Here is a 27,232-nt window from a genome sequence, read left to right as displayed (position 1 = left end):
GTTATTTATACTGTGTGTGTTGTGGGGAGGTGTGTAGTTATTTATTGTGTGTGTTGAGGTGTTATTTATAAGTTATTTATACTGTGTGTGTTGTAGGTGAGTTTGGGGAGGTGTGCTATTATTTATACTGTGTGTGTGTGTGTGTGTGTGTGTGTGTGTGTGTGTGTGTGTGTGTGTGTGTGTGTGTGTGTGTGTGTGTGTGTGTGTGTGTGTGTGTGTGTGTGTGTGTGTGTGTGTGTGTGTAGTAGGTGAGTTTGGGGAGGTGTGTAGGTATTTATGCTGTGTGTGTGTGTGTTTGTGTTGTAGGTGAGTTTGGGGAGTTGTGTAGTTATTTATACTGTGTGTGTTGTAGGTGAGTTCAGGGATGTGTGTAGTTATTTATACTGTGTGTGTTGTAGGTGAGTTTGGGGAGGTGTGTAGTTATTTATGCTATGTGTGTGTGTTGTCGGTGAGTTTGGGGAGGTGTGTAGATATTTATACTGTGTGTGTTGTAGGTGAGTTTGGGGAAGTGTGTAGTTATTTATACTGTGTATGTTGTAGATGAGTTTGGGGAAGTGTGTAGTTATTTATACTGTCTGTGTTGTAGGTGAGTTTGGGGATGTGTGTAGTTATTTATACTGTGTATGTTGTAGGTGATTGTGGGGAAGTGTGTAGTTATTTATACTTTGTGTGTGTGTTGTAGGTGAGTGTGGGGAAGTGTGTAGTTATTTATACTGTGTGTGTTGTAGGTGATTCTGGGGAAGTGTGTAGTTATTTATACTGTGTTTGTTGTAGGTGAGTGTGGGGAAGTGTGTAGTTATTTATACTGTGTGTGTTGTAGGTGAGTGTGGGGAGGTGTGTAGTTATTTATACTGTGTGTGTTGTAGGTGAGTTTGGGGAAGTGTTTAGTTATTTATACTGTGTGTGTTGTAGGTGAGTTTGGGGAGGTGTGTAGTTATTTATGCTCTGTGTGTGTGTTGTGGGTGAGTTTGGGGAACTTTGCAGTTATTTATACTGTGTGTGTTGTAGGTGAGTTTGGGGAGGTGTGTAGTTATTTATACTGTGTATCTGTGTTGTAGGTGAGTTTGGGGAAGTGTGTAGTTATGTATGCTGTGTGTGTTGAGGTGATTTTGGGGAAGTGTGTAGTTATTTATGATGTATGTGTGTGTTGTAAGTGAGTTTGGGGAAGTGTGTAGTTATTTATGCTGTGTGTGTTGTAGGTGAGTGTGGGGAAGTGTGTAGTTATTTATACTGTCTGTGTTGTAGGTGAGTTTGGGGAGATGTGCAATTATTTATACTGTGTGTGTGTGTGTGTGTGTGTGTGTAGTAGGTGAGTTTGGGGAGGTGTGTAGTTATTTATGCTGTGTGTGTGTTTGTTTGTGTTGTAGGTGAGTTTGAGGAGTTGTGTAGTTATTTATGCTGTATGTGTGTGCTGTAAGTGAGTTTGGGGAAGTGTGTAGTTATTTATGCTGTGTGTGTTGTCGGTGAGTGTGGGGAAGTGTGTAGTTATTTATACCGTGTGTTGTAGGTGAGTTTGGGGAAGTGTATCATTATTTATACTGTGTGTGTTGTAGGTGAGTGTGGGGAAGTGTGTAGTTATTAATGCTGTGTGTGTTGTAGGTGAGTTTGGGGAAGTGTGTAGTTATTTATACTGTGTGTGTTGTAGGTTAGTGTGGGGAAGTGTGTAGTTATTTATACTGTGTGTGTGTGTTGTTGGTGAGTGTGGGGAGGTGTGTAGTTATTTATACTGTGTGTGTGTGTCTGTGTTGTAGGTGAGTTTGGGGAGGTGTGTAGTTATTTATACTGTGTGTGTGTGTTGTAGGTGAGTTTGGGGAGCTGTGTAGTTATTTATACTGTGTGTGTTGTCGGTGAGTTTGGGGAAGTGTGTAGTTATTTATAATGTGTGTGTTGTAGGTGATTGTGTGGAAGTGTGTAGTTATTTATACTGTTTGTTGTAGGTGAGTGTGGGGAAGTGTGTAGTTATTTATTCTGTATGTGTTGTAGGTGAGTTTGGGGAGGTGTGTAGTTATTTATACTGTTTGTGTTGTAGGTGGTTTTGGGGAAGTGTGTGGTTATTTATACTGTGTGTGTTGTAGGTGAGTTTGTAGGTGTGTAGTTATTTATACTGTGTGTCTGTGTTGTAGGTGAGTTTGGGGAAGTGTGTAGTTATTTATGCTGTGTGTGTTGTAGGTGATTTTGGGGAAGTGTGGAGTTATTTATACTGTGTGTGTCTGTGTTGTAGGTGATTGTGGGGAAGTGTGTAGTTATTTATACCGTGTGTTGTCGGTGAGTTTTCGGAAGTGTGTAGTTATTTATACCGTGTGTTGTCGGTGAGTTTTCGGAAGTGTGTAGTTATTTATACTGTGTGTGTTGTAGGTGAGTGTGGGGAAGTGTGTAGTTATTTATTCTGTGTGTGTTGTAGGTGTGTTTGGGGAAGTGTGTAGTTATTTATACCGTGTGTTGTCGGTGAGTTTTCGGAAGTGTGTAGTTATTTATACTGTGTGTGTTGTAGGTGAGTTTGGGGAGGTGTGTAGTTATTAATTCTGTGTGTGTTGTAGGTGAGTGTGGGGAAGTGTGTAGTTATTTATTTTGTGTGTGTTGTAGGTGAGTTTGGGGAAGTGTGGAGTTATTTATGCTGTATGTGTGTGTTGTAAGTGAGTTTGGAGAAGTGTGTAGTTATTTTTGCTGTGTGTGTGTGTAGGTGAGTTTGGTGAGGTGTGTAGTTATTTATACTGTGTGTGTCTGTGTTGTAGGTGATTGTGGAGAAGTGTGTAGTTATTTATAATGTGTGTTGTAGGTGAGTGTGGGGAAGTGTGTAGTTATTTATACTGTGTGTGTTGTAGGTGTGTTTGGGGAAGTGTTTAGTTATTTATACCGTGTGTTGTCGGTGAGTTTTCGGGAAAGTGTGTAGTTATTTATACTGTGTGTTGTAGGTGAATGTGTGGAAGTGTGTAGTTATTTATACTGTGTGTGTTGTAGATGTGTTTGGGGAAGTGTTTAGTTATTTATACTGTGTGTGTTGGTGGTGAGTTTGGGGAAGTGTGTAGTTATTTATGCTCTGTGTGTTGTTGGTGAGTTTGGGGAAGTGTGTAGTTATTTATACTGTGTGTGTTGTAGGTGAGTTTGGGGAGGTGTGTAGTTGTTTATACTGTGTGTGTTGTAGGTGAGTGTGGGGAAGTGTGTAGTTATTTATACTGTGTGTGTTGTAGATGAGTGTGGGGAAGTGTGTAATTATTTATACTGTGTGTGTTGTAGGTGAGTGTGGGGAAGTGTGTAGTTATTTATACTGTGTGTGTGTGTGTTGTTGGTGAGTGTGGGGAGGTGTGTAGTTATTTATACTGTGTGTGTCTGTGTTGTAGGTGAGTTTGGGGAGGTGTGTAGTTGTTCATACTGTGTGTGTGTGTTGTAGGTGAGTGGGGAAGTGTGTAGTTATTTATACTGTGTGTTGTAGGTGAGTTTGGGGAAGTGTGTAGTTATTTATACTGTGTGTGTTATAGGTGAGTGTGGGGAAGTGTGTAGTTATTAATGCTGTGTGTGTTGTAGGTGAGTTTGGGGAAGTTTGTAGTTATTTATACTGTGTGTGTTGTAGGTTAGTGTGGGGAAGTGTGTAGTTATTTATATTGTGTGTGTGTGTTGTTGGTGAGTGTGGGGAGGTGTGTAGTTATTTATACTGTGTGTGTGTCTGTGAGTTTGGGGAAGTGTGTAGTTATTTATACTGTGTGTGTTGTAGGTGAGTGTGGGGAAGTGTGTAGTTATTTATACTGTTTGTGTGTGTTGTAGGTGAGTTTGGGGAGCTGTGTAGGTATTTATACTGTGTGTGTTGTCGGTGAGTTTGGGGAAGTGTGTAGTTATTTATACTGTGTGTGTTGTAGGTGAGTGTGGGGAAGTGTGTAGTTATTTATACTGTGTGTGTTGTAGGTGAGTGTGTTTGGAAGTGTGTAGTTATTTATACTGTGTGTGTTATAGGTGAGTTTGGGGAGGTGTGTAGTTATTAATACTGTGTGTGTTGTTGGTGAGTGTGGGGAAGTGTGTAGTTATTTATACTGTGTGTGTTGTAGGTGAGTTTGGGGAGGTGTGTAGTAATTTATACTGTGTGTGTTGTAGGTGATTGTGGGGAAGTGTGTAGTTATTTATACTGTGTGTGTGGTAGGTGAGTTTGGGAAGTGTGTAGTTATTTATACTGTGTGTGTTGTAGTTGAGATGGGGAAGTGTGTAGTTATTTATACTGTGTGTGTGTTATAGGTGATTGTGGGGAAATGTGTAGTTATTTATACTGTGTGTGTTGTAGGTGAGTGTGGGGAGGTGTGTAGTTATTTATACTGTGTGTGTTGTAGGTGAGTTTGGGGAAGTGTGTAGTTATTTATGCTGTGTGTGTTGTAGGTGAGTTTGGGGAGGTGTGTAGTGGCCGTCTGCGTCTCCAGGGAAAGAGGGAGATCTACGTGGCCATAAAGAGTCTGAAGGCAGGATACTCTGACAAACAGAGGCGGGACTTCCTCTCTGAAGCCAGCATCATGGGACAGTTCGACCACCCAAACATCATCAGACTGGAGGGCGTGGTCACACGATGTGAGTGATTGACGGCTACTTTAACAAATCCAAGCAGAGATTTCCCATCGCCGGATATATTTCACCTGTTCCATCCCTTCAGATCTTCAAACTGTGTGATTAAATGTTTGTTTTGGATCATGAATTGTGTGCGAATATGTTAGTGTGTCACGTACCTGTGTGAGAGAGACAGCAGAGCGGTTCTGTTCATGAGAATCAGGCTCGACCTTGGATCAGATAAAGGCTCCAGTTACCATGGCAACCCGTGCTTTTGCCGTGTCTGTTTATGAGTGTGTGTATACGTGTGTAGAAGGGGCACGTGTTTACTTGTGTTTGTTATTACATTAGCGAGAGTGTGTTTGGATGTGACAGGTGATACAGAAATACAGAAACGGGGTTGAACAAGCCTCATAACAGATCCTTATCTCTCTCTCTCTCTCTCTCTCTCTCTCTCTCTCTCTCTCTCTCTCTCTCTCTCTCTCTCTCTCTCTCTCTCTGTCTTTGTCTTTGTCTTTGTCTCTCTCTGTCTCTCTCTGTCTCTGTCTCTCTCTGTCTCTCTCTGTCTCTCTCTCTCTGTCTCTCTCTGTCTCTCTCTGTCTGTCTCTGTCTCTCTCTGTCTCTCTCTGTCTGTCTCTGTCTCTGTCTGTCTGTCTCTGTCTCTGTCTCTCTCTCTCTCTCTCTCTCTCTCTCTCTCTCTCTCTCTCTCTCTCTCTCTCTCTCTCTCTCTCTCCATTAGAGCACATCAGTTTCATTATTACTTTCTTCCATTCGTTTTTGTTCATTTGTTTCTAATTTCTCATACTTTTCTCTCCATCTTCCGAAGACATACAATGCAAACACATTAGGCAGCATATAAAGAACACCAGCTCGCTTGTTGTCAAATCGTGCACTATCATTTCCAAACACTTATCTCAGCACAGTATTTATTTTACAATGCATCGGTTACGTAAGAGTGTATCTTGTATCTGCACTGACATGTCACCGAATAGAAATGCCTGTCTGCTATTACAATGTTGCTCTAGATTTTTTGATGGAGAGAAACAGAGAGGGAATCAGAGCGAGAGACAGTCAGACCAAAAGATAGAGAGACAGAAAGATAAACACTAATCCCCCCCCCCATCACCCCGGCATCATAGTCAGTATTCAAAAACAGCCCCACCGCACGCCACTGTTCAGTGGCACCTAGGTCACGCAACTAAAGAACAAATGCATATGCATGACCCGTATCATGAATATTAATATTTCACAGAGTTAATTGGATGTGTTTTTTAGCTTCATGAATATTCAGCAACGTGCATATCAATGCTGAAATTCTCTCTGAATTTCTTATTAATTTGTATTTCCTCTTTTCTTTGTACTCTCCCTCTCTCTCCTCTCTCTCTCTTTCTCTCACTCTCTCTCCCCCTCTCTCGCTCCTCTCTCTCTCGCTCTCTCTCGGTCTCATATGGTAATATGAGATGGTAATTTTGACCTTTGCTTGGCTGGGTTGGAGCGGTTTGTAGAACTATTAGCAGAGTAAATCAGATTTGCTTTTCATTTCCACAGGCACATGTTGGTAATTGCTGCTCTTTCCTCTCAGAAGTAACATTTTAATGCATTGTGAAACATAAGCTGAGCACACACACACACTCACTAAGCACACACCTGTGCACACACACACACACAAATATACACATACACACAATGGAAATACCAAAGTTCATTTGGCGGATATAGCATGGAGAATCCTTTTTAATTAACATAATTCATTGCCTTTCTTGGAGGAATAGAGTAAGTGTGTACATGTATGTGTGTCTTTAGAGACGATTTAGAAAACCATCGAAACACAGATATAGTACGACAGCTGAGCAGCGATTTCACCGGTCACAGCCCAGGGTGTGAGTGCGTGGGGGGGTTAGAGGTGAGAGAGGCGGGTCGATATAACTCCTCCAGCCCTTCAGACAGTCCCAGCTGGTCCCTTCACACCTCATGCACTCTAATCATCACCGCCGACCGCTCAAATGGTGCTCAGGGGTGTGTGCCGCGTGTTTTTCCGCGCGTGCACCTCCAGGCCAGCGCGTGTGACTCTCTCTCTAACTCTCTCTCTCTCTCTCTCTCTCTCTCTCTCTCTCTCTCTCTCTCTCTCTCTCTCTCTCTCTCTCTCCATTTCAGTCCATGTGAGCTTTCTGTAACAGGCCATATTAGTTCATGCATTTTGCATTCATGGAGTACATACTTGGTCCTTTGTGTGTGGTTATGAGTGAGGGGTGTGTGTGTGTGTGTGTGTCCCTGTGTGCATGAAAGTGTGTGTGTTCTCATTATACCCACTTTAAACCCCAAGAGCCTTCCATCCCGCTGTCCTGCTATTCTAATAACACCCTGCCTGTCTCTCTCTGATTGCTGCCATTGTTATGCAAATGGTAATGCTGCTCACACAGACGACGAGGAGAGGAGAGTAGACCTTTTATTTCCTCCGTCTCTCCGCGCATCAGGGGGAAAAGTGCCGCGTGCGCTCTCCCTATCTCTCTCCCTCCGTCCTTTTATCTCCCTCCCATCCCTCCAGTTATCTCTTTATCCTCCCCTTTATGCGCCTCACACAATCGCTCTGGGCAATCGGCTCATCTGGAAAACCATCAATTAGGCGCACCTCGTCATTTCATCTGCCCACTATCCATCTAATGCATTGTCTCTCAGCACTTGGGTGAGGGCTGCTCCGATCTCTCCCCTAATCTGTTATCCTCTATTTAGGGAAAGTAGTTATTAGTTTTGGAGGCTCTCTTTTGTGCGAGGGACAATGTGAGTTTAAACACTCTTTTGTGTGGTGAATTTATTGGAGATTTGACGTGTTCCCCTCGCTCTCTTTATGCCCCTCCAGCCATACAAAAAGAGAGATCCACACCCTGTTAAATATATTATGTGTCGTTTAGTTAAAAACACCCTTCATCTTAATCTAGACCCAGTGACCATCTCCTGTTTAACATTCCCTATGTTTCTGAAGCTGGAACATACAGTAAATAGAGGAGCCCGGTGGCGTATGAGGTTCAGAGAGGCAATAAGAGGCCAGGTCTCTCGTTAAAAGCATGCGTTAATGAAGAGCTGTTAAAACATAACACTCCTGGATCCATTTTACACTCTGCTGCTCTCACACCTGGCAGAAGATCAATAGGCAATCTGCAAGCCTGCTCACCGCCCTACTGCAAATGAACTAGCTCTGGAGCACTGAGCATCACACACAGATACACACTCTTAAAGGGATACTTCGGGATTTGGGCAATGAGGCCCTTCCTCTACTTCCCCAGAGTCAGGTGAACTCGTGGATGCCATTTTTGGTTCTCTGCGTGCAGTTTGAAGGAAATTGCTAACTGCCGTTAGCACAAGTTGCTTGCTAGTGTTAGCACAAGTTGCTTGCTAGCATTAGCATAATTGCTTACTAGCGTTAGCATAATGACTGGAAGTCTATGGTATCTGCTCGCATGCTAGCAGATAGCTGTAGACATCCCGTCATTACGATAACACTAGTTAGCATTGGCTCGCTAAACAACCTCTAACTTCCCTCATACTGGACACAGTGATGTAAAACGGAGTGTACAAAACATGCTCTCTCCATGACATAGACTGACCAGGTGAATCAAGGTGAAAGCTATGATCCCTTGTCGATGTCAACAGTTAAATCCACTTCAATCAGTGTAGATGAAGGGGAGGAGACAGGTTAATGAAGGATTTTTTTAGCCTTGAGACAATTAGAGACATGGGTTGTGTATGTTTGCCATGCAGAGGGTGAACTGGCAAGACGAAAGATTTTAAGTGCCTTTGAACAGGGTACCATGAAACCTTAACCAACAGTACAGGTCAAGAAGAGTTAAGAAAACATTTACCAAATAAACTAAAGTTAAAAATAATCAAAAGTAACACAATAGCATAACAATAATGAGGTTATATACAGGGGTACCAGTACTGAGTCAGTGTGCGGGGGTACAGGTTAGTTGAGGTCATTTGTACATGTAGGTAAGGGTGAAGTGGCTATGCATAGATGAGAAACAGCGAGTATGCTCCAATGCTTCCCAAAACTGTGGGGAGCATTGGAGTCAACATGGGCCAGCATCTGTGTGGAATGCTTTCGACGCCTTGTAAGGTCCCTGCCCCGACGATTTGAGGCTGTTCTGTGGACAAAAGGGGTTGTGACTCAATATTAGGAAGGTGTTCCTAGTGTTTTGTACACTTAGTGTATACACTGTATTCTACTCTAGGCTCATCCTATATAACTACTGTATGCACTGTATACACCTGTTCTACCTGTCTGCACACCATCATATACAGGCTTTTTATATAGGCTTTTCGGCGAAATCATAATAAGCTATTATCTGATGATAGCACAACAGTAAACAAAGAGAGTAGCATATTTCAACCCTGCAGGCGCCACACAAAGTGCAGAAATAAAATTTAAAACATGCCTTACCTTTGACGAGCTTATTTTGTTGGCACTCCAATATGTCCCATAAACATCACAATTGGTCCTTTTGTTCGATGAATTCCGTCCATTTATTTGGCGTGTTTGATCCAGAAAGAAAACAGCTTCCAAATTGCGCAACAACACTACAAAATATTTCAGAAGTTGCCTGTAAACTTTACCAAAACATTTCAAACTGCCTTTGTAATACCTAAAGTTGTATTACAAAGGTAGTTTGAAATGTTTTGTATTGTATTTTTGTATTTTTAATGTTTTAAACATTAATAATCGATCAAATTGAAGATGGGTCTATCTGTTTTCAATAGAGGACGAGACGAAACTAACACTACTTTTCAAGTCTTGCGCAACTCTCAACAGCGTTACCCATTTCCTAGATGGCCATACTTCTTCATTGTACAAAGGAATAACCTCAACCAAATTCCAAAGACTGCTGACATCCAGTGGAAGTGGTAGGAACTGAAAACAAGTGCCTAAGAAATATCGTTTCCCAATGAGAACTCACTGAACAGACAGACCTCAATTTATTTCAATTCTGAACGGTTAGTCCTCTGGGTTTTGCCTGCTACATAAGTTCTGTTATACTCATAGACATGATTCATACAGTTTTGGAAACTTCAGAGTGTTTTCTATCCAACTATACTAATACTATGCATATCTTATATTCTTGGCATGAGTAGCAGGAAGTTGAAATTGGGGACGCTATTTATTCAAAAGTGAAAATGCTGCCCCCTATACCTTAAGTTAACCTGTCTCCCCCCCTTCAGCTACACTGGTTGAAGTGGATTCAATAAGGGATCATAGCTTTCAGCTGGATTCACCTGGTAAGTGTGTGTCATGGAAAGAGCAGGTGTTCTTAATGTTTTTTACAGTCATTATGAGCTAAAAGCTACACACAACTCATCTAAAACCAAGTTCGCTCTGTGGGCTTGAAGTGACTCTCTGCACTTGTTTATCTTAATGAATGTCTCGTTATTAATGAATGTCGGGCTGAATTGAATGTGTTTCTGTAGGATATTAAGCACAGGGCTTTATTTGTTAACACAACAGAGGCATTGAGCTAATGGGAGAGAGGCTAAATGTGGCAACCTGACCCTGTGTGTATGCGTACGCGGAACGCACATATGCGCGTGTGTCCAGCATGTGACTCCGTCTCCGAGCCGTGGTCAACGGGGTCTATTGTCTGGGAGCAGAGCAACAGAGGGAGGGAGCGATAAACAGATAGATGGACAGAGGGGAGTGTGTTGTGTGTGTGTGTGTGTGTGTGTGTGTGTGTGTGTGTGTGTGTGTGTGTGTGTGTGTGTGTGTGTGTGTGTGTGTGTGTGTGTGTGTGTGTGTGTGTGTGTGTGTGTGTGTGTGTGTGTGTGTGTGGTGCTAACCCCCTGCCATCTTGTCAGGCTAATTCTTCATGGTGGAAGTCCAGATGGAGACTTCAGATAGCACAGGAATTACAGACCAATCGGATAATGGCCTGGTCTAAATTAAGGACGATCTGGACTGCTGAACTGAATGGTGGCGTTTTCGCAAGCGGTCAGAGTAGACAAAACACACAGTGAAAACACTCATCTCTTTCTAGTTAGGGATGCTCTTTTACTTCTCAGGCTTACCCAGAGACATAGAGCGTCGCTAACCTTTGTTCAATGAGATTATATTTTCATCCTTTGTTTTCAAACCTCGCACTACTTCTGTCACAGTATCCTGTCTGTCTGTCACTCTCTCACACACACACACACACACACACACACACACACACACACACACACACACACACACACACACACACACACACACACACACACACACACACACACACACACACACACACACACACACACACACACACACACACACACACACGTCTGTCTGTCTGTCTGTCTGCCTGTTAGGTCAGGGGGGCCGGCTGTGAGCTGTCAGACCCCCCCCCACCCTTTGGCACGGATCAATCCCACAGACCCTTTCATCGGCGCCTTTGATAGAGCAGTCACAGGACACACACACACACACACACACTTCTCCGCAGGACAGCCTCGAAATCAGATGGCTGTCGCAGTGCTGTCCCCATGCTCATCATGCAATACACACACAGAGACACATAAACTCACACACTCACACACACACACACACACACACACACACCCTCTGGCCTCATCTCTGGTAGCGGTGTCCTCTCTGACAGCCACATTAGTCTAAGGGATAAAAGTGGAAGGGAATTGGATTTTCCTCTGCTGGGGGTGAGGGTTAGGATAGGCATTTATCAGTGTGTGTGTGTGGCATTTATCTCAGTGAGATAGTGATTTCATTTAGGGTGATGTATCACCGTCTTTACCCAGTATAGAGCTGTACTGTAGGACTCCCCAGTGTTGTTACTGACCTCCCCTGACAACCTTATCCTCCTGCCTCCCTCACCCCCGGCTGCCCCTTTTCCACCCCCTCATTCCTCACCTATCTTTCTTACCTTTATTTCTCTCTCCGTACTCTTCCTACTCTCCCCTCACCCCTGACAACCATATTTCCCTCAAACCTCTCTGCTCTCGTCCCAATCTCACCCTTTACCCTCTTTCCTCACCCCTCTTTCCCTGTCACTCATCTCCTCCTCTCTCCTCCCTCCTCCTTCCTCCCCCTCTCTTTCCTCTCTCCTCCCTTCTCTCTCTCTCTCTCTTTCCTCTCTCTTTCCTCCTCCCTCTCTCTCTTTCCTCTCTCCTCCCTTGTCTCTCTCTCTTTCCTCTCTCCTCCCTCCTCCCTCTCTCTCTTTCCTCTCTCCTCCCTTCTCTCTCTCTCTCTTTCCTCTCTCCCGGGTGGGGGGCGGGGGGGTACGGGGTCATGTAAAGCAGTGGGGTGCCTGCGTATGGGGATACTTTGTTCGTCAATTTGTAAGCCCCACCAGGTGCCAGGCGGGGAACTAGACCTGTCAATCAATCACATTGACTACCCCTGCCTCCACCCCCTTCCCCCGCCCCTCATCACACATACAGGTGTTCATGTTCCCCCTCCCTTCGTCCGCCCCCCTGTCCCGTTCCCCCTCGACCCCAAGAGGCTGATCAATATTCATGAGATCTCAAGACGGCCCCCTGCACATACACCCTAGCGGATTGGCCCATAGTAATTATCTCCTGACGTTTATGCATGGCCCTGATTAGAAGCTGTCACTGTGAATGATGACGACATGCTGTACCCCAGAGAGAGAGAGCGAGAGGGAGAGGTGGAAGAGAGCGATGGGTTGAGGTGTGTGGGAGAAAGAGTGAATGAGGTTGGTCTCCGCTGTGACCACTAATCTCTCCTGGCTCAACCTTTTTGCCACCATCTCTCTGTAGTATGTATCTGTGTTGTGTTCTGTGTATACATGTCAATGTGTTTCTCTCTCTGTGTCCTCAGGTAAGCCAGTGATGATCATCACGGAGTTCATGGAGAATGGATCCCTGGATACCTTCCTGAAGGTTAGTTTGTGTTAACACACACACACACACGCACGCACGCACGCACGCACGCACGCACGCACGCACGCACGCACGCACGCACGCACGCACGCACGCACACACACACACACACACACACACACACACACACACACACACACACACACACACACACACACACACACACACTCTCATTATTCCTCTCTGAAGGTCAGCTTGTGCTGCTCCTGTTGTATTAAAACATATCTGCTGTTCGAAAGAGGGATGGAAAGAAAAATAAAGTGTTTGTAAGAAAGTACTAGAGTCCTTTCAGTTCTGAAAGAAAACCACTCGACCCCACTGGCCTCCTTCGTACTGGATGAATTTACAGTAAAAGCCAATGGAGGGATTTACTCACAAACCTAGAAACACACACACACACACCACATCAGTAATGTTTAGAATTGGACTTGGTATACACTGATGGACAAGTAGATGACCACGAGTGTTATGTCCATCTTTCCGCTCCTATAGCTATATCCACTAGACCTTGATCCTACTTTACGTTACAGCAATATCATCCCACATAATATCCTGTTCTACCTCACACACTCACGCACCAACACACGACAGCTCTCTCTCGCTCTCAGAGCAATATCCATCTACATCCCCTGCCGGTGTTTCAGCAGCTGTGGAGTAAGTTAATTAGGTCTTGTTTTGTGAAATGCTGATTGATTGCTCTGTCTTTTCAACCCACAGACTTCCTCTTTTATCAATCTCTCCCTATCCTATAGCAGCACTTCCAGTAAGGGATATGAGGGAGACGACGGGAGGCGGGGGGTAGGCGTGAGTGGGGGTTGGAGAGACGAAGGGAGGGAGAGAGATGGAGGAGAGAAAGTGGGGGGGGAGACAGAACTATGGTGGGGGAGAGAGAGAAAGAGAGAGAGATAGTGTGAGTGAAAGAGAACGAAAGAGAGGGAGGAAGAGGGATGCTTTGTTTTTGTGGCCGATGCTTAATTGATCTGGGGTCAAATGAAACACATGTAACCCTTGGTGCAGCTGGACGACCTACAACCCATAGAACTGATCTCAGAAATATATTGGATTTTTATGAAGCCACTATTTCTGAAAGTCATTATGCTGACTACCCAGATCGAACATCGCCGACGCATCTGTGGGTGTGTGTGTGCTTGCGTTTGTGAATATGCGTGTGTGTGTGTGTGTGTGTGTGTGTGTGTGTGTGTGTGTGTGTGTGTGTGTGTGTGTGTGTGTGTGTGTGTGTGTGTGTGTGTGTGTGTGTGTGTGTGTGTGTGTGTGTGTGTGTGTGTGTGTGTGTGTGTGTGTGTGTGTGTGCGTGTGTGTGCGTGTGCGTGCGTATATGAACGAGTGGTCCTCTTCCTCTTTGTGGTGTCAGTTTTCATCATCATTCAGCCAGAGTATTGTGGTTGTGAAAGGGCTCCACTTAAAAGAGAATTGTATCTGCACTGCGGTAATGAGAGTAGTACAGTGGTGATCTGTTCTCAGTGACACAGCCTACTGTATATTAGTGGAACTGTGGAGATGGACGTTTGAGATTGTGGGAGAAAAGACTTAGTCGGGTGGGGGGTGTAATTGACAGAGGTAAGCCTACTGTGGTGTGGGGACGTGGTGTGTGTATACTGTATGTGTTCAATTCAAGCCAATTCAATCAACTTTATTGTTCCACAAGGGCGTGTTGTAGCTGGGTTGACGGTAACAACACAGACAAAACATGTAACAGCAAACAACTTGTATACAACAGTCAGTTTCTCTCTCGCTCTCTCTCGCTCTCTCCCTCTTTCTGTGGTAGAAACACGACGGTCAGTTCACAGTGATCCAGTTGGTGGGCATGCTGCGCGGCATCGCGTCGGGCATGAAGTACCTGTCTGACATGAGCTACGTTCACCGAGACCTGGCCGCCCGCAACATCCTGGTCAACAGCAACCTGGTGTGTAAGGTGTCTGACTTCGGCCTGTCCCGAGTACTGGAGGACGACCCCGAGGCAGCATACACCACACGGGTAAGACAAAACACACACCACACATGTAATGTCAATGAGAATGTGTTACTATAGCGCACATGTAGGTCAAGGAATGTGCTCGTTAAATCAGACTGATACAGGGTGGTGCGATTGGAATTTGGTTCGACCCTTAACCACTTGGCAAGATGTAAAAGGACTGGATAGGCACACAGTCCATTTGGAAAGTATTCAGACCCCTTCCCCTTTTTTCACATTTTGTTACGTTACAGCCTTATTCTAAAATGTGTTTTCCTCATCAATCTACACACAATACCCCATAACTACAAAGCGAAAACAAGTTTTGAGAAATACCATATTTACATAAGTATTCAGACCCTGTGCTGTGAGACTCAAAATTGACCTCAGATGCACCCTGTTTCCATTGATCATCTTTGAGATGTTTCTACAACTTGATTGGAACCCACCTGTGGTACATTTAATTGATTGGACATGATTTGGTAAGGCACACACCTATGTATATAAGGTCCCAGGGAAAAAAACAAGCCATGATGTCGAAGGAATTGTCCATAGAGCTCCGAGACAGGATAGTGTCGAGGCACAGATCTGAGAAAGGGTACCAACACATTTCTGCAGCATTTAAGGTCCCCAAGAACCCAATGGTCTGACAGAGCTCCAGATTTCCTCTGTGGAGATGGGAGAACCTTCAAGAAGGAGAACCTTCAAGAAGGACAACCATCTCTGCCGCACTCCGCCAACCATTTTTTTTCTTTCTATAAATTTGCAGAAATTTCTAGAAAACAGTTTTTGCTTTCTCATTATGGGGTATTGTGTGTAGATTGATGAGGGTAAAAAAACGATTTAATTAATTTTAGAATAAGGCTGTAATGTAACAAAATGTGGAAAAAGTTAAGGGATCTGAATACTTTCTGAATGCACTATATACTCTAAGGTAGATTTAGCTATATATGGATTTGGGTATAAGCAATGTGGTAATTGTACTGATAGGCCTAGGTGGAATTTCCCCCAATCCAATCATTTCAGATCTACAAAGGCTGCATTTACACAGGCAGCCCAATTCAGATTTTTTTTTTTTCAGCACTGATCTGATTTTTCAAAAGACCAATTACTGAAAAAAAAAGATCAGAATTGGGCTGCCTGTGTTAACACAGCCTTTGTAGATCTGAAAGGATGGGGTTTTTATCAATTATCAATGAAAGCATTGGATTTTTATCAATGTTGTAGCGTACTGTATGTTTGTGAGGTTGAGTGACTGAGAGAAGATGGCGAGAAAGAGAGAGATTGCGAGAAGGAGAGAGCTTGTCAGTCCATGTCAGTGCCCCTGTCGTCCCAGTATGCGGTAATTGCAGGTTTGTCTGAGAAAATGCATTTCTTCTCTCACCTCTCCATTACCCTTCTTCACCTCAACCCTCACCCCCCCCCTTACTCCTCTCACCAGCATGTCCCCTTTTCACCTCTCTACTTTCCATTTTTCCCCCCTCACTCCTTCCCTTCCTATTGCCCCTTACTCCCTTCCTCCTTTTGTGAGAGAAAGAGAGAGCGGTAGATTGAGAAATCCTGTGTGAAAGAGCCTGTCAATCTCTGTTAGTCTAACAGTGCCCCTTGTCCTCCCATTGGGATAATTGCGGGTTTGTCAGAGAAGAAGCTTCTGTTTTTCTCACCTCTCTAGCTCACCGTTCACTCCCCTACTCCTCGCCCCTCATGCCCCAGAGATAAAACGAGGAAGATTATACTAATGCCCAATGCCAGAGCAACCCCTTACCTCCTTGGCACGTCACAAAGATATAGAAGGACCGGATAAGCGCATAGATCTAGCTACAGTGCCTTCGGAAACTATTCATAACCCTTGATTTATTCCACATTTTGTTGTGTTACAGCCTGAATTCAAAATGGATTAAATGTCTATAATTATCTCACCCATCTACACCCCATAATAACAAAGTAAAAACATATTTTTTATAAATGTTAGCAAATGTATTGAACATGAAATACAGAAATATTAAATGGACATAAATATTCACACCCTTGAATAAATACTTTGTTGAAGCACCTTTGGCAGCATCATTCTGGGTAAGTCTCTTAAACGCTTTCTACACCTGAATTGGGCAAAATTTGCCCATTTATTATTTTCAAAAATGTTCCAGCTCTGTCAAATTGGTTGTTGTCATTTTCATGCCGTACATTTTCATGTAGATTTAAGTCAAAAATAAATATTGGCCACATTCACTGTCTTCTTGGTAAGCAACTCCAGTGTAGATTTGGCCTTGTGTTTTAGGTTATTGTTGTGCTGAAAGGTGAATTCATCTCCCAGTGTCTGGTTGAAAGCAGATTGAAACAGCTTTTCTAGGATTTTGCCTGTGCTTAACTCTATTCTGTTGACTTTTTATCATTAAAAAAACTCCCCAGTCCTTTATGATTGCTAGCATGCTATGCTTGAAAATATGTAGAGTGGTACTCACTAATGTGTTGTATTGGAGTTGCCCCAAACATAACACTTTTCAGGACAAACAGTGAATTGCTTTGCCTCATTTTTTGCAGTATAACTTTAGTGCCTTGTTGCAAACAGGATGCATGTTTTCAAATATTTGTATTCAGTGCAGGCTTCCTTCTTTTGTGGAGTAACTATAATGTAGTTGATCCATCCTCTGTTCTCATATCACAGCAATTAAACCCCGTTAACTGTTTTAAAGTCACCATTCGCCTCATGGTGAAATCCCTGAGTGGTTTCCTTCCTCTCTGGCAACTGGGTTAGGAAGGATGCCTGTATGTTTGTAGTGACTGGGTATAGTGCTACAACATCCTTAGTGTAATTAGAATCTTCATCGTGCTCAAAGGGATATTCAATGTCTGTGTACATTTTTTTTATAGGTACCCTTCTTTGCATTGAAAAACTTTCTTGGTCTTTGTGATTGAATCTGTGCTTGAAATTCACTACTCGATTGAGAGACCTTACAGATACTTGTATGAGTGGGGGTACAGAGATGGGGTAGTCATGAAAAAATTATGATTTTTACAATTTTACAATTTTACTCCTGAATTTAAGTAAAGCTTGGCACAACAAAGGGGTTGAATACTTGACATTTCAGCTTGACATTTATTAATTTCTAAAATGTTCTGCAAACAGAATTCCACTTTGACATTATGCGGTATTATGTGTAGATCAGTGACACAAAATCTAAATTTAATCAGTTGTAATAATCAAGCTGTAACTCAAGAAAATGTGGAAAAAGTGAAGGGGTGTGAATACTTTCTCTCATACCCGCTCACTACGCCGAAACCAGTCGTCGACAGCTGGAACAGTATTAGGCTCCGCCTCCCAAGGAAACATGGAGGATTGGTAACCAAGGACACACAGAAATGGAGTAAGGTGGAGGGATTAGTGCATGAGTGAGTTCTGAGTGTATTCGGCCCAGGCCATATACAGACTCCAGTCGTGTGGAGAGGCAGAACATTGTTGGCGGTTGTATCTCCCTATTACTTTGTTCAGGTGTTCTGTCTGCCCGTTGGTCTGGGGGTGGTACCTGGAGGAGAGGCTGAGGGTGACCCCCAGTCGGTCGCAGAAGGCTCGCCACACCCGGAAGACAAACTGGGGCCTGTGGTCAGAGACTATGTCCTCCGGAATCCCATACAGACAGAACATCTGCTGGAACATACACCCCGCCAATTCCATGGTGTTAGGTAGATGAGGTAGAGGAACCAGACAACACATTTTTGAAAAACGGTCTGCTATGATAAGGATGGTGGTGTTACCAGAGGTTTCAGGAAGGTCTCTGATAAAGTCAACAGCTATGTGGGACCAGGGTCTGTGAGGGATTGGCAAAGAGTGAAGCTTCCCGGAGGGGAGATGACGAGGGATTTGGGTGCAGACTGGACAGGAGAGTACGCAATTCCTTACGTCGGATGCCAGTGAGGACTACGAGAACTTCCGGGCTAGATGTTCGATGGTTCATGTAATGCCCGGATGTCCTGACCCCAAGGACGTGTGACACCATTGCATTTAGTTGGGGTCTAACAGCTGCTGGTACGTAACTCCTCCCAGCTGGTGTCTCAGGAGGAGCTGGGTCTGAGGTAAGGGCTCCTTGTATGGCAGAGTGAACCTCCCACTGTACCTGTCCCATAATGCAAGAGGAAGGAAGAATGGTCGGAAGGTCAAACTGGTGGGAGAGAGCATCAGCTTTTACATTTTTCCTTCCAGGGATGTATGTAACATGGAAATGGAAGCGTGTGAAGAAGAGCCCAGTGGGCTTGTCTGGAGTTGAACCTCTTAGCCCCTCTGAAATATTCCAGATTATGATGATCTGTTAGGATGAGAAAGGGATGTGGTGCGCCCTCCAACCAGTGCCGCCACTCAAGGGCCAGCTTGATGGCGAGGAGTTCTATGTTCCCCACATCGTAATTCCTCTCAGCAGGGGATAACGTCTTGGAGAAGAAGGCACGGGGATGTGATTTGGGAGGTGTTCCCACCTGCTGAGAGAGTATGGCTCCTACTTCGGAGGCATCCACCTCCATGGTGAAAGGAAGGGTCGGATAAGGTTGGCAAAGGACAGGAGCTGAGGTGAAGAGGCATTCCCAGTTGTTGAACGCAGTCAGGGTGGTATCAGTCCATTGAAGGGTCTGGGTCTTTTGGCTGGTAAGGGCAGTGAGGGGAGCGGCTGAAGAACTGAAGTAAGTTCCGGTTGGAGTTCCTTAACGGTGGTGGGTTTGGGCCAGTTACTGATGGTGGGGACTTTGTTCTCATCCATGCTGACCCCTCCAGGTGTCAGTACGAAGCTTATAGAGGTTATATGGAAGGCACTCTTTTCAGTCTTCACATAAAGGTTATGGTCAAGGAGCCGTTGAAGAACCTTTTGCACCTGCTGTATGTGTTCCTTCAGGGAGTTGGAGTAAATCAGGATGTCATCAATGCAGACGATGAGAAAGCGGTTGATCATATCCTGGAAAACCTCGTTCATAAAGGATTGGAAGACGGCAGAGGCGTTCGTAAGGCATGACCAGGTGTTCGTAGTGCCCTCGAGCGGTGATAATGGCCGTCTTCCATGCGTTGCCTTCACATATACGGACAAGGTTATATGCACTTCACAGGTCGAGTTTAGTATAGATGTTGGCGCTGCCCACTTGTTCAAGGGTCGCTGGGATCAGAGGACGAGGGAAGCGGTTATTGACCGTGACGTCATTCAGGGAACGATAATCAATACATGGACGGAGACCACTGTCCGTTTTTCCGACGCAGCCAGGGAAGAAGAATGACGAATGAAACCGTTTGAGTGATTCATCAATGTTGTTATTCATTGTCTCATTTTCTGGGAAAGATAGGGGTAAACACGGCCCTTCGGTGGTGACACTCCAAGGAGTAAATCAATAGCACAGTCTCCTGGGTGATGTGGTGGCAGAGTGGAGGCCTTGGTTTTGCTGAAGACATTGCTATACTGGGCGAATTCAGATGGTATAGTGGGAGGCAATGCAGAGGCAGAGTCCTCAATGGTGGTGGCTCTGCAGAGTAGGCTGAGACAACTGGTGAAGCAGGTAGAAGACCAGGACAGTAGTTCACCTTATTGCCACGAGATGGCAGGGTCGTGATGACAAAGCTAGGGGTGTCCAAGGATGAGTCGCTGTTTGGGGGATGAGAGTTCCATGAATTGAATGGTTTCGGTGTGGAAGACTCCAATCTGGAGGGTGACGCTCTGTGTCAGGGTCGTGATGAATCCTGTGCCCAATGGCTGAGTAGACGATCTTTCGCTCCACAGTATAGGCAGAGCCCTTTTTGGATCTGCTTTTACCGTTCAATACACGGGAGAGGAGCATGGCCCAACTGCATGGGTTCTGGAAGACTCGGATGGAGTAACGTGAAGAGAATGTTTCGGGTTCCTGGGTGGCAGAGTTCTTCAGAGGTCGGTGATGAGGTGGTCGATGGAGATACACATGCATTGACTTAACCTGACCTCTACAGGCCAGCTCCACCTGAAGTTCCCTGTTGAGCCCTCTTCGGTAGAAGGTAAGTCAAGAAGCAGCCTCATTCCATCCACTCCCTGCAGCCATGGTGTGGAACTCGAGGGCATACTCGGCAACTAAATTACGTCCTTGTTGAAGTTCTATGAGGAGGTCTCCTATAGGACGACTGGAGGGAGAGTGATCGAATACCTCTTTGAAAGGGGTGGAAATGGGTCTCAGATCTGAGTTCTGTGCTGTTGAAAGTCCATATGGCGGTGGCTCAGGGCTTTGCCTGTGAGTAGAGACCCAACAAAAATCCACCCTGCTGTTGTCGGTGGCGAAGTTAGTTATGTTCAATGTATGCAATGTATGAATGCTCAATGTATTTGCTCTATTGCATCAGAAATCCCTGACATTTCCCTGGCAAACCGTCATATTTTCCATGGGTATGAATGAAGGAGTGCTATGGGTTACAATACCTGGCATCGGAGGAGAGGGATAGGCTGGCGGAGAAGATGGCAAATTTCCTCCATAATCTCCTCTTGCTGGGTTAGCCGCCGCTGTAGCTCCACTGAATCCATTCCGTTTTTAGGCAATGTATTCTGATGTGAATCCCCATGGAGAAAAAGGTGTAGATTCACGTGCAGAGCGTGGTAGATCATGGTCACAGGCAGGCAATGGTCAAACACAGGTAGGCTGTCAAAAACAAACAATACCTCACAACCATACAAACAGAAAGAACTGAACTAAATAGGGAGCTGATGAGACCAGGTGAGAAACAAACACAGGTGAAATCAATGAACAAAAATGAAAGGGAAAAAAGGATGGGGCCCAGAATTGACCCCTGAGGGACACCATAGTGAATTGATGCTGGGGATGATGCTGAACCACCCATGCATGCTCATTTAGAAACGTATGCTACATAGATATGACCTGAACCAGTCGAGGGCAATGCCGGAGATTCCCACTCACCTTTCCTGCTCGTCAGCAAGGATATTCTGATCAATAGTATCAAATGCTGCACTGAGTTCTAAAATAACTAGAATGGAGCATTCACCGGCATCGGCAGCCAACAGAAGGTCATTACTGACTTTAAATAAAGCAGTTTCGATGCTGTAAAATGAGTGGAAGCCCGACTGAAATTTTTCAAATAAGTTGTTTATACTCAAATAAGCCACAAATTGCTTGAAAAAAACGTTGTCTAAAATCTTGGATAAAAAAATTGAAGTTTAGAGATCTATAATTACTCAACCAGTGCGTCAGTCGCTCGCTGGTAGGTACTGTACATCTACACACACAGTCAGCAGTGTCAGGAGACTCACAGACATACATCTACAGGCCAAGGAGGGATAGAGGAGAGGGAGGGGGTAGGGGAGAAGGAAAGATGCAGAGAGAGAGCGAGAGGGAGGGAAGGGATGGAGGGGATAGAGAGGGAAGATAGAGAAAGAGAGACAGTGGAGTGTGATGAACAGAGGGGGGGGGGGTTAGCAGGGGAGATAGAAAAGGAAAGGGGGGGTGACTGCTTATTTTGTCTCTTTCATTTGACTTTGACCAGAGAGCTGGGACAAGAAGGAGTTCAGCAGTAGCAGCATGTTAAGACTGGTGTGATCTGTGTAGAGAGCCAACCAGGCATCTTAATGCCGTCTCCTCCTTATACACAGTCAGTCCCAATGCCTTTTAAAAGCCTATTTTCTGCTATGCCTACTCCATATACACTCCTTTGATCCTTATTTTCCTCCTGAACAACAAAGGGAAAGGCTTGTGAAAGAGGACAGATGTAGGAGTGAAGTCAAAGCTCTACTGTGGTCCCTGTTATTGTGCGAATAGAAAGAAATGCTTTGGGTTTGTGTTTTAATCAATGAATATAATGAGGTACATCCCTATGACTACTCGGTTCTGTGTTTCCGTGCAGTTCTTTGAGCTTTCCTACCTACGCACCCACAACAGGGCTTGTTCCCCTCTCTCTTCCAATAGAATTCAATGAGTTGGTACATATTGCCAATGCAGACAGTCATGAATAGTAGTAGTTTGTAAATCCTGTATTAACCTTCCAAGTAATGTTTTATTAACCCTTTCTACATGTACTGTTAACCATTTACAAACCTGTTATTAACCCTTTCCACATGTACTGTTAACCATTTACAAACCTGTTATTAACCCTTTCTACATGTACTGTTAACCATTTACAAACCTGTTATTAACCCTTCCAGGGAGGGAAAATCCCCATCCGATGGACGTCTCCAGAGGCCATTGCCTACAGGAAGTTCACGTCAGCCAGTGACGTGTGGAGCTACGGCATCGTCATGTGGGAGGTGGTCTCATACGGAGAGAGACCCTACTGGGAGATGTCCAACCAGGATGTGAGTTGTTTCATTATAATAAAGCACAGTGTATAGCTGATATGGTATATGTTAATAGATGATTCGCTATTGATGGCTGGTTTTGTGCGGAAGCAGTTGGCTTTCTCTCCCATCCTCGGTGGATTCAAATTATAATATATAAAAATATGTGCCATTTAGCAGACGCTTTTATCCAAAGCGACTTACAGTCATGTGTGCATACATTCTACGTATGGGTGGTCCCAGGAATCGAACCCACTACCCTGGCGTTACAAGCGCCATGCTCTACCAACTGAGCTACAACTGAGCTACAGAAGGATGACAATTTTTGTGATTGACTAGGGTCTATCTAATCTGCCCCTCTCTCTCTCTCTCTCTCTCTCTCTCTCTCTCTCTCTCTCTCTCTCTCTCTCTCTCTCTCTCTCTCTCCCTCCCTCCCCCTATTTCCAGGTGATAAAAGCGATAGATGAGGGATACCGTCTCCCGGCCCCTATGGACTGTCCTGTTGTCCTCCACCAGCTGATGTTGGACTGCTGGGAGAAGGGCCGCAGCGAACGGCCCAAGTTTGGCCAGATCGTCACCACCCTGGACAAGCTGATCAGAAACCCAGCCAGACTCCGAGAGCTGGCCAACAGCTCAGTGTGGTGAGTTACAATGGGTCAAAAAACTCAGTCTTCAGGCACACACTGTCAGATCCAGAATAAACTATTAGAACTAGTATCTGGACTGTTTGGGATATTTAACTATGCTGATAAGAATGTGTATATTCTCTCCTGTTTGCCCAGCAGGGAAGACCCAACCACTCCGGAGTTTAGTGTGAGTACGGTGGAAGAGTGGCTGGAGGCCATCAAGATGGGCCAGTACAAGGAGAACTTCTCCAGGGCTGGATACGTCACCCTGGACTCTGTCCTCTACATCACCATCAGGTGAGAGACATGGGCAGGGCTGGACTGAGCTGGGCAGGGCTGAGCTGGGCTGAGCTGAAGTGGGGTTGAGCAGGGCTAAGCTGAGGCTGGGCTGAGCTGGGTTAGGGAAAGGGGAGTAGGAGTCAGCAGAGCTAGGGGGAAAGGGGGAGTCTGTTGTTGCTGCTGTTTCTCATTTTTCTAAGTCCCTTTTTGCTCTGTCCTCTTCTGTAGTGAGCTCGTTAAGATGGATGTGACTTTGGCGGGTCACCAGAAGAAGATCCTCTCCAGTGTCCAGAGCCTGCAGACCCAGGGGACCCACGTCCAAGTATAACAGTTTCCCCATAGAGACACACCGAGAGAGAGAGAGAGAGAGAGGGCCAAAATGGATGCTCTGCTTTGAGTTTAACCACTGAGACACGCTGAGATTAAGCCAATATAGACATCTTGGGTTGGGTTTCCCCATACAAAGACACTTAGATGGAGCCGTAATGGACGCTCGGCTCCTTTACTTCCTCTTCGCAGCTTCACCATTCCACCCGTCCTGGATGTTTTGATAGCGTAGGCACTTCCAGCTTCTGTCCACGCACTTAGAGGCTTAGCAACCCAGCCACCTCAGAAACCAGGCTACATCCAAGACGTCTCTGACCGTATCAATAAATACAACAAAAATGGTAAAAATTAAAAAATGAATTCGATTGTAATTATCATCACTGTCTGTGAAGTTTAGTGTACAGTTGTTTTTATGGTTGTTTTGTTTTTCGTTTTACAATAAGCTGTTTTTTTTTATTTTCTACACAGTTTATGGTGCCAGGAGATATTGTATATGTATAGATAAATGTTTACAAGAGCTGTGTGTCAGTCCGCCAGTCTAGAACTGAACGTAAAGTTTGTATCAGTGGTCAGGCAACGCAGGTGGGATGTTCCTTCCTGGTGCATGTGTTGCCAGGCCAATCCCCTTCCTATAAGCCCCTCCCCCAGGACGCTCTTCGACGTATCATGGATGTGTGAGGGAGGTAGGAGAAATAGAGGGATGTGAAAAGACGAGATGGAGATGTCTGTTCATGGTCTCAGAAGACTTCCATTCCGTTTGGCCAGGAACAGATAGGGCTTCCAGACGCACACAGTTCACTTGACTAAGTTCATTTTAGTACAGCCTAGAGCAGCAACGTATAGGGCGTCGTGGGTAAGAAACCTGCAGGGCAATACAGTGTTGGCACATTTTCTTCCAAGGGTTGGCCTCAGTTGGAGAAGCTGTACCTTTTGGTGACAGAAGAAGAGCGGAGAAGTAGATAACCTTGTATGTGTGACGTTGACACTGTTTGGAATGTGTATCTGTTTCGCAGACGGTGTGCCATGTACAGTTAGTATTGCTCTGAAACGTTGAGGTAGACTTGGCTTGAGTAGACTGTGCCGAGTGATGTTTTTTTGCCTCATTTCACCTCTTGATTAACATGGGTTCATTCACGGTTTGTCCTAACCACCTCTGTTCAGTCATGCCAACTGCTTCCAAATCTACAAGAGCCAATGTCCCATTCAAGCAAACCTGCTAACCTAATTTCCTGGATAAGTGAGAGAGAAAAAGCATCAATGTCCTGTGTTCAACAAAACAACGTTTTCTATGTGAAACGAAGGAAATTCAACAGCATATCAAAACCAACATGCCCTCTCACTTTGGGGAGGGGAGGGTGGAGTTTTGGACTTATCTAGGAAATCCAGTTAGGCCGCTTTGATTGAATATGGTCGTCAATGTCCACTGCACCCCTGTTTGTGTCTGGTTATGTTTATGATAATAGTGTTATTCTGCTACCTGACTGGACCACAAACACACCAACATATATACCATTGTACCATACTGTAAAATATGTACAGAGTTGATTTGAAACTCTAGAATGTTTGTAACAATAATGGTGACGATGATGATTACGGTGATGTACTTTTATTCTGAAGGAGGAGAGAAATCTTGGCATTTTTTCCCCTTGCGGAGGCGGGTCATGGGAGATAGGCAGCGTGTGATTCGTATGACCTGGCCTATGGAATGTACGTTTACGTAGCATGGGTATTAAGTTTCAGCCTTTGATTGACAGGTGACAGGGAGTGCAGTCTTCACTCGGGCCGTGGACCTGAGGACGCTCGACTTTTAGATGCCTTATTTACTGTGCTACCTTTCCTTTTCCTTTTCCGTTACTCTCCTCCCCTGGTCCCCCATAGAGGCGGAGTTATGACCACATCTGTACATAGTATTTATCTGTTTCCCTGAGGTGACGTCACAGAAAATATCTTTTTATTTTTTTTATTTTTTATTTTCTTTAACTGAAAACCCCCAGGCGGTTATCACCTCTGTTTTGGTTCTTTAAAAAAAATAGTATACATAAAACTATACTGCTGCTGTAAATCGACCACCAGTTTATTGGAAGCTGTATTTGAAAAACACATTAGAAAGTAAAACTTTTCATGTTTGTTTTGGTTTAGGAATCTGACCTGTTGGTATACTTGTCTGAACTCGTTGGTCAATGTATGCCAGAGAAAAGTTATAATTATTCCCTTCGTATCCCAAAGCTATTTGAAGTGTTCCAATGCCTCCCACACATATGATGGAGATGAGCAAATCTCAACAGCTAAATGAACCTTTGTCTTTCCAATGTGTCTCTGAAGGTGGCTATTTATGATGCGGTACCAACAGACGATGTATTCGTTATAGTGAATGGATTGAATTGCTAGAAGCCTTTTGCGGTGTCATCAATTAGATTCAAATATTCAACAAATGACAGCAGCATATTGCGTCTGTTCGTTCAGACTCAAAACAGCAAAATACTGCCAGGCAGTGGTGACCAGTTGAAGGTTAGCTGTCTGTCAGTACTCATAATTTTACACTTTGAAATTGTCCTCGTTTGGTAAGCTAATCCATCACTCCCCAACCGGACGTCATAACCTTTGACCCTTATCTCACGACCCTTGAACCTTAGCCAGGCTCTGTGTCCTTTCATGTGGATGGATAAAGTTTCCCCTTGGCACTGTTCAAAGGTCAGTTCCGTGTTCCCTGTCTAACAGTTAAAGTTAGGATATGGAAATCGTAAGCTGATCCTATATAATTGTTGGTGAAGTCTTCTACCCCACAGCCAGGCCGGTTATTTACATGTTCCCAGACTGATTCCTTGTGAGATTGTTCTCTCGCTCTCCCTGGTCTTTCTTCCTTCCTGCCCTTGGCCCATTATATTTATCATGGCAGATTTCTATACGCTTGTTCAAAGGGTGTACTCATTCTAAAGTCCTTCATGTCGCTGTAATAAATATGCTAATATTTTTTATTTCTCACCTGAAGCTCTTGGTGTCTTACTTTTCTTTTACTCTCTCTCTCTCACACACACACACACACACACACACACACACACACACACACACACACACACACACACACACACACACACACACACACACACACACACACACACACACACACACACACACACACACACACACACACACACACACACACACACACACACACACACACACACACACATCAGAGACGTGCACACACGGTCACACTCTCAAATGTATAATAATGGCTATGCCTGAGCTTGTAGTATTTCCCAGGGGTCGGTGGTATAACGGAAGACTATGCGTGGCACCTTTATTGTGAGGAAACGTAAAGCTGAAGCTTAATCAGGCTTTGTGCCATTTAG

At 44.6% G+C, this 27,232-nt stretch overlaps 1 protein-coding gene across 2 annotated transcripts in view; it reads left to right on the top strand.

Moving 5' to 3' along the window:
• The window catches only part of epha4b (eph receptor A4b), a 197,148-nt gene extending 170,287 nt beyond the window's left edge, over nt 1-26,861 (top strand). Inside the window, exons 13-19 of one of the 2 annotated variants that reach the window (XM_046359281.1) lie at nt 4,360-4,545; nt 12,341-12,402; nt 14,189-14,398; nt 22,516-22,665; nt 23,095-23,288; nt 23,433-23,570; nt 23,781-26,861. In XM_046359281.1, coding sequence (XP_046215237.1) covers nt 4,360-4,545; nt 12,341-12,402; nt 14,189-14,398; nt 22,516-22,665; nt 23,095-23,288; nt 23,433-23,570; nt 23,781-23,880 — 1,040 coding nt within the window. In that variant the 3' untranslated portion in view covers nt 23,881-26,861. Of the gene's footprint in view, nt 1-4,359; nt 4,546-12,340; nt 12,403-14,188; nt 14,399-22,515; nt 22,666-23,094; nt 23,289-23,429; nt 23,571-23,780 lie in introns of both variants that reach the window. The other variant, XM_046359280.1, reaches the window with a different exon arrangement.
• The last annotated feature ends 371 nt before the right edge of the window (nt 26,862-27,232 follow it).

This window comes from Oncorhynchus gorbuscha, linkage group LG08 (assembly GCF_021184085.1).
Source record: "Oncorhynchus gorbuscha isolate QuinsamMale2020 ecotype Even-year linkage group LG08, OgorEven_v1.0, whole genome shotgun sequence".
NCBI lineage: Eukaryota > Metazoa > Chordata > Actinopteri > Salmoniformes > Salmonidae > Oncorhynchus > Oncorhynchus gorbuscha.
The sequence above is the reverse complement of the archived record's forward strand: the minus strand, read 5'-3'. Positions and strand labels throughout refer to the sequence as shown.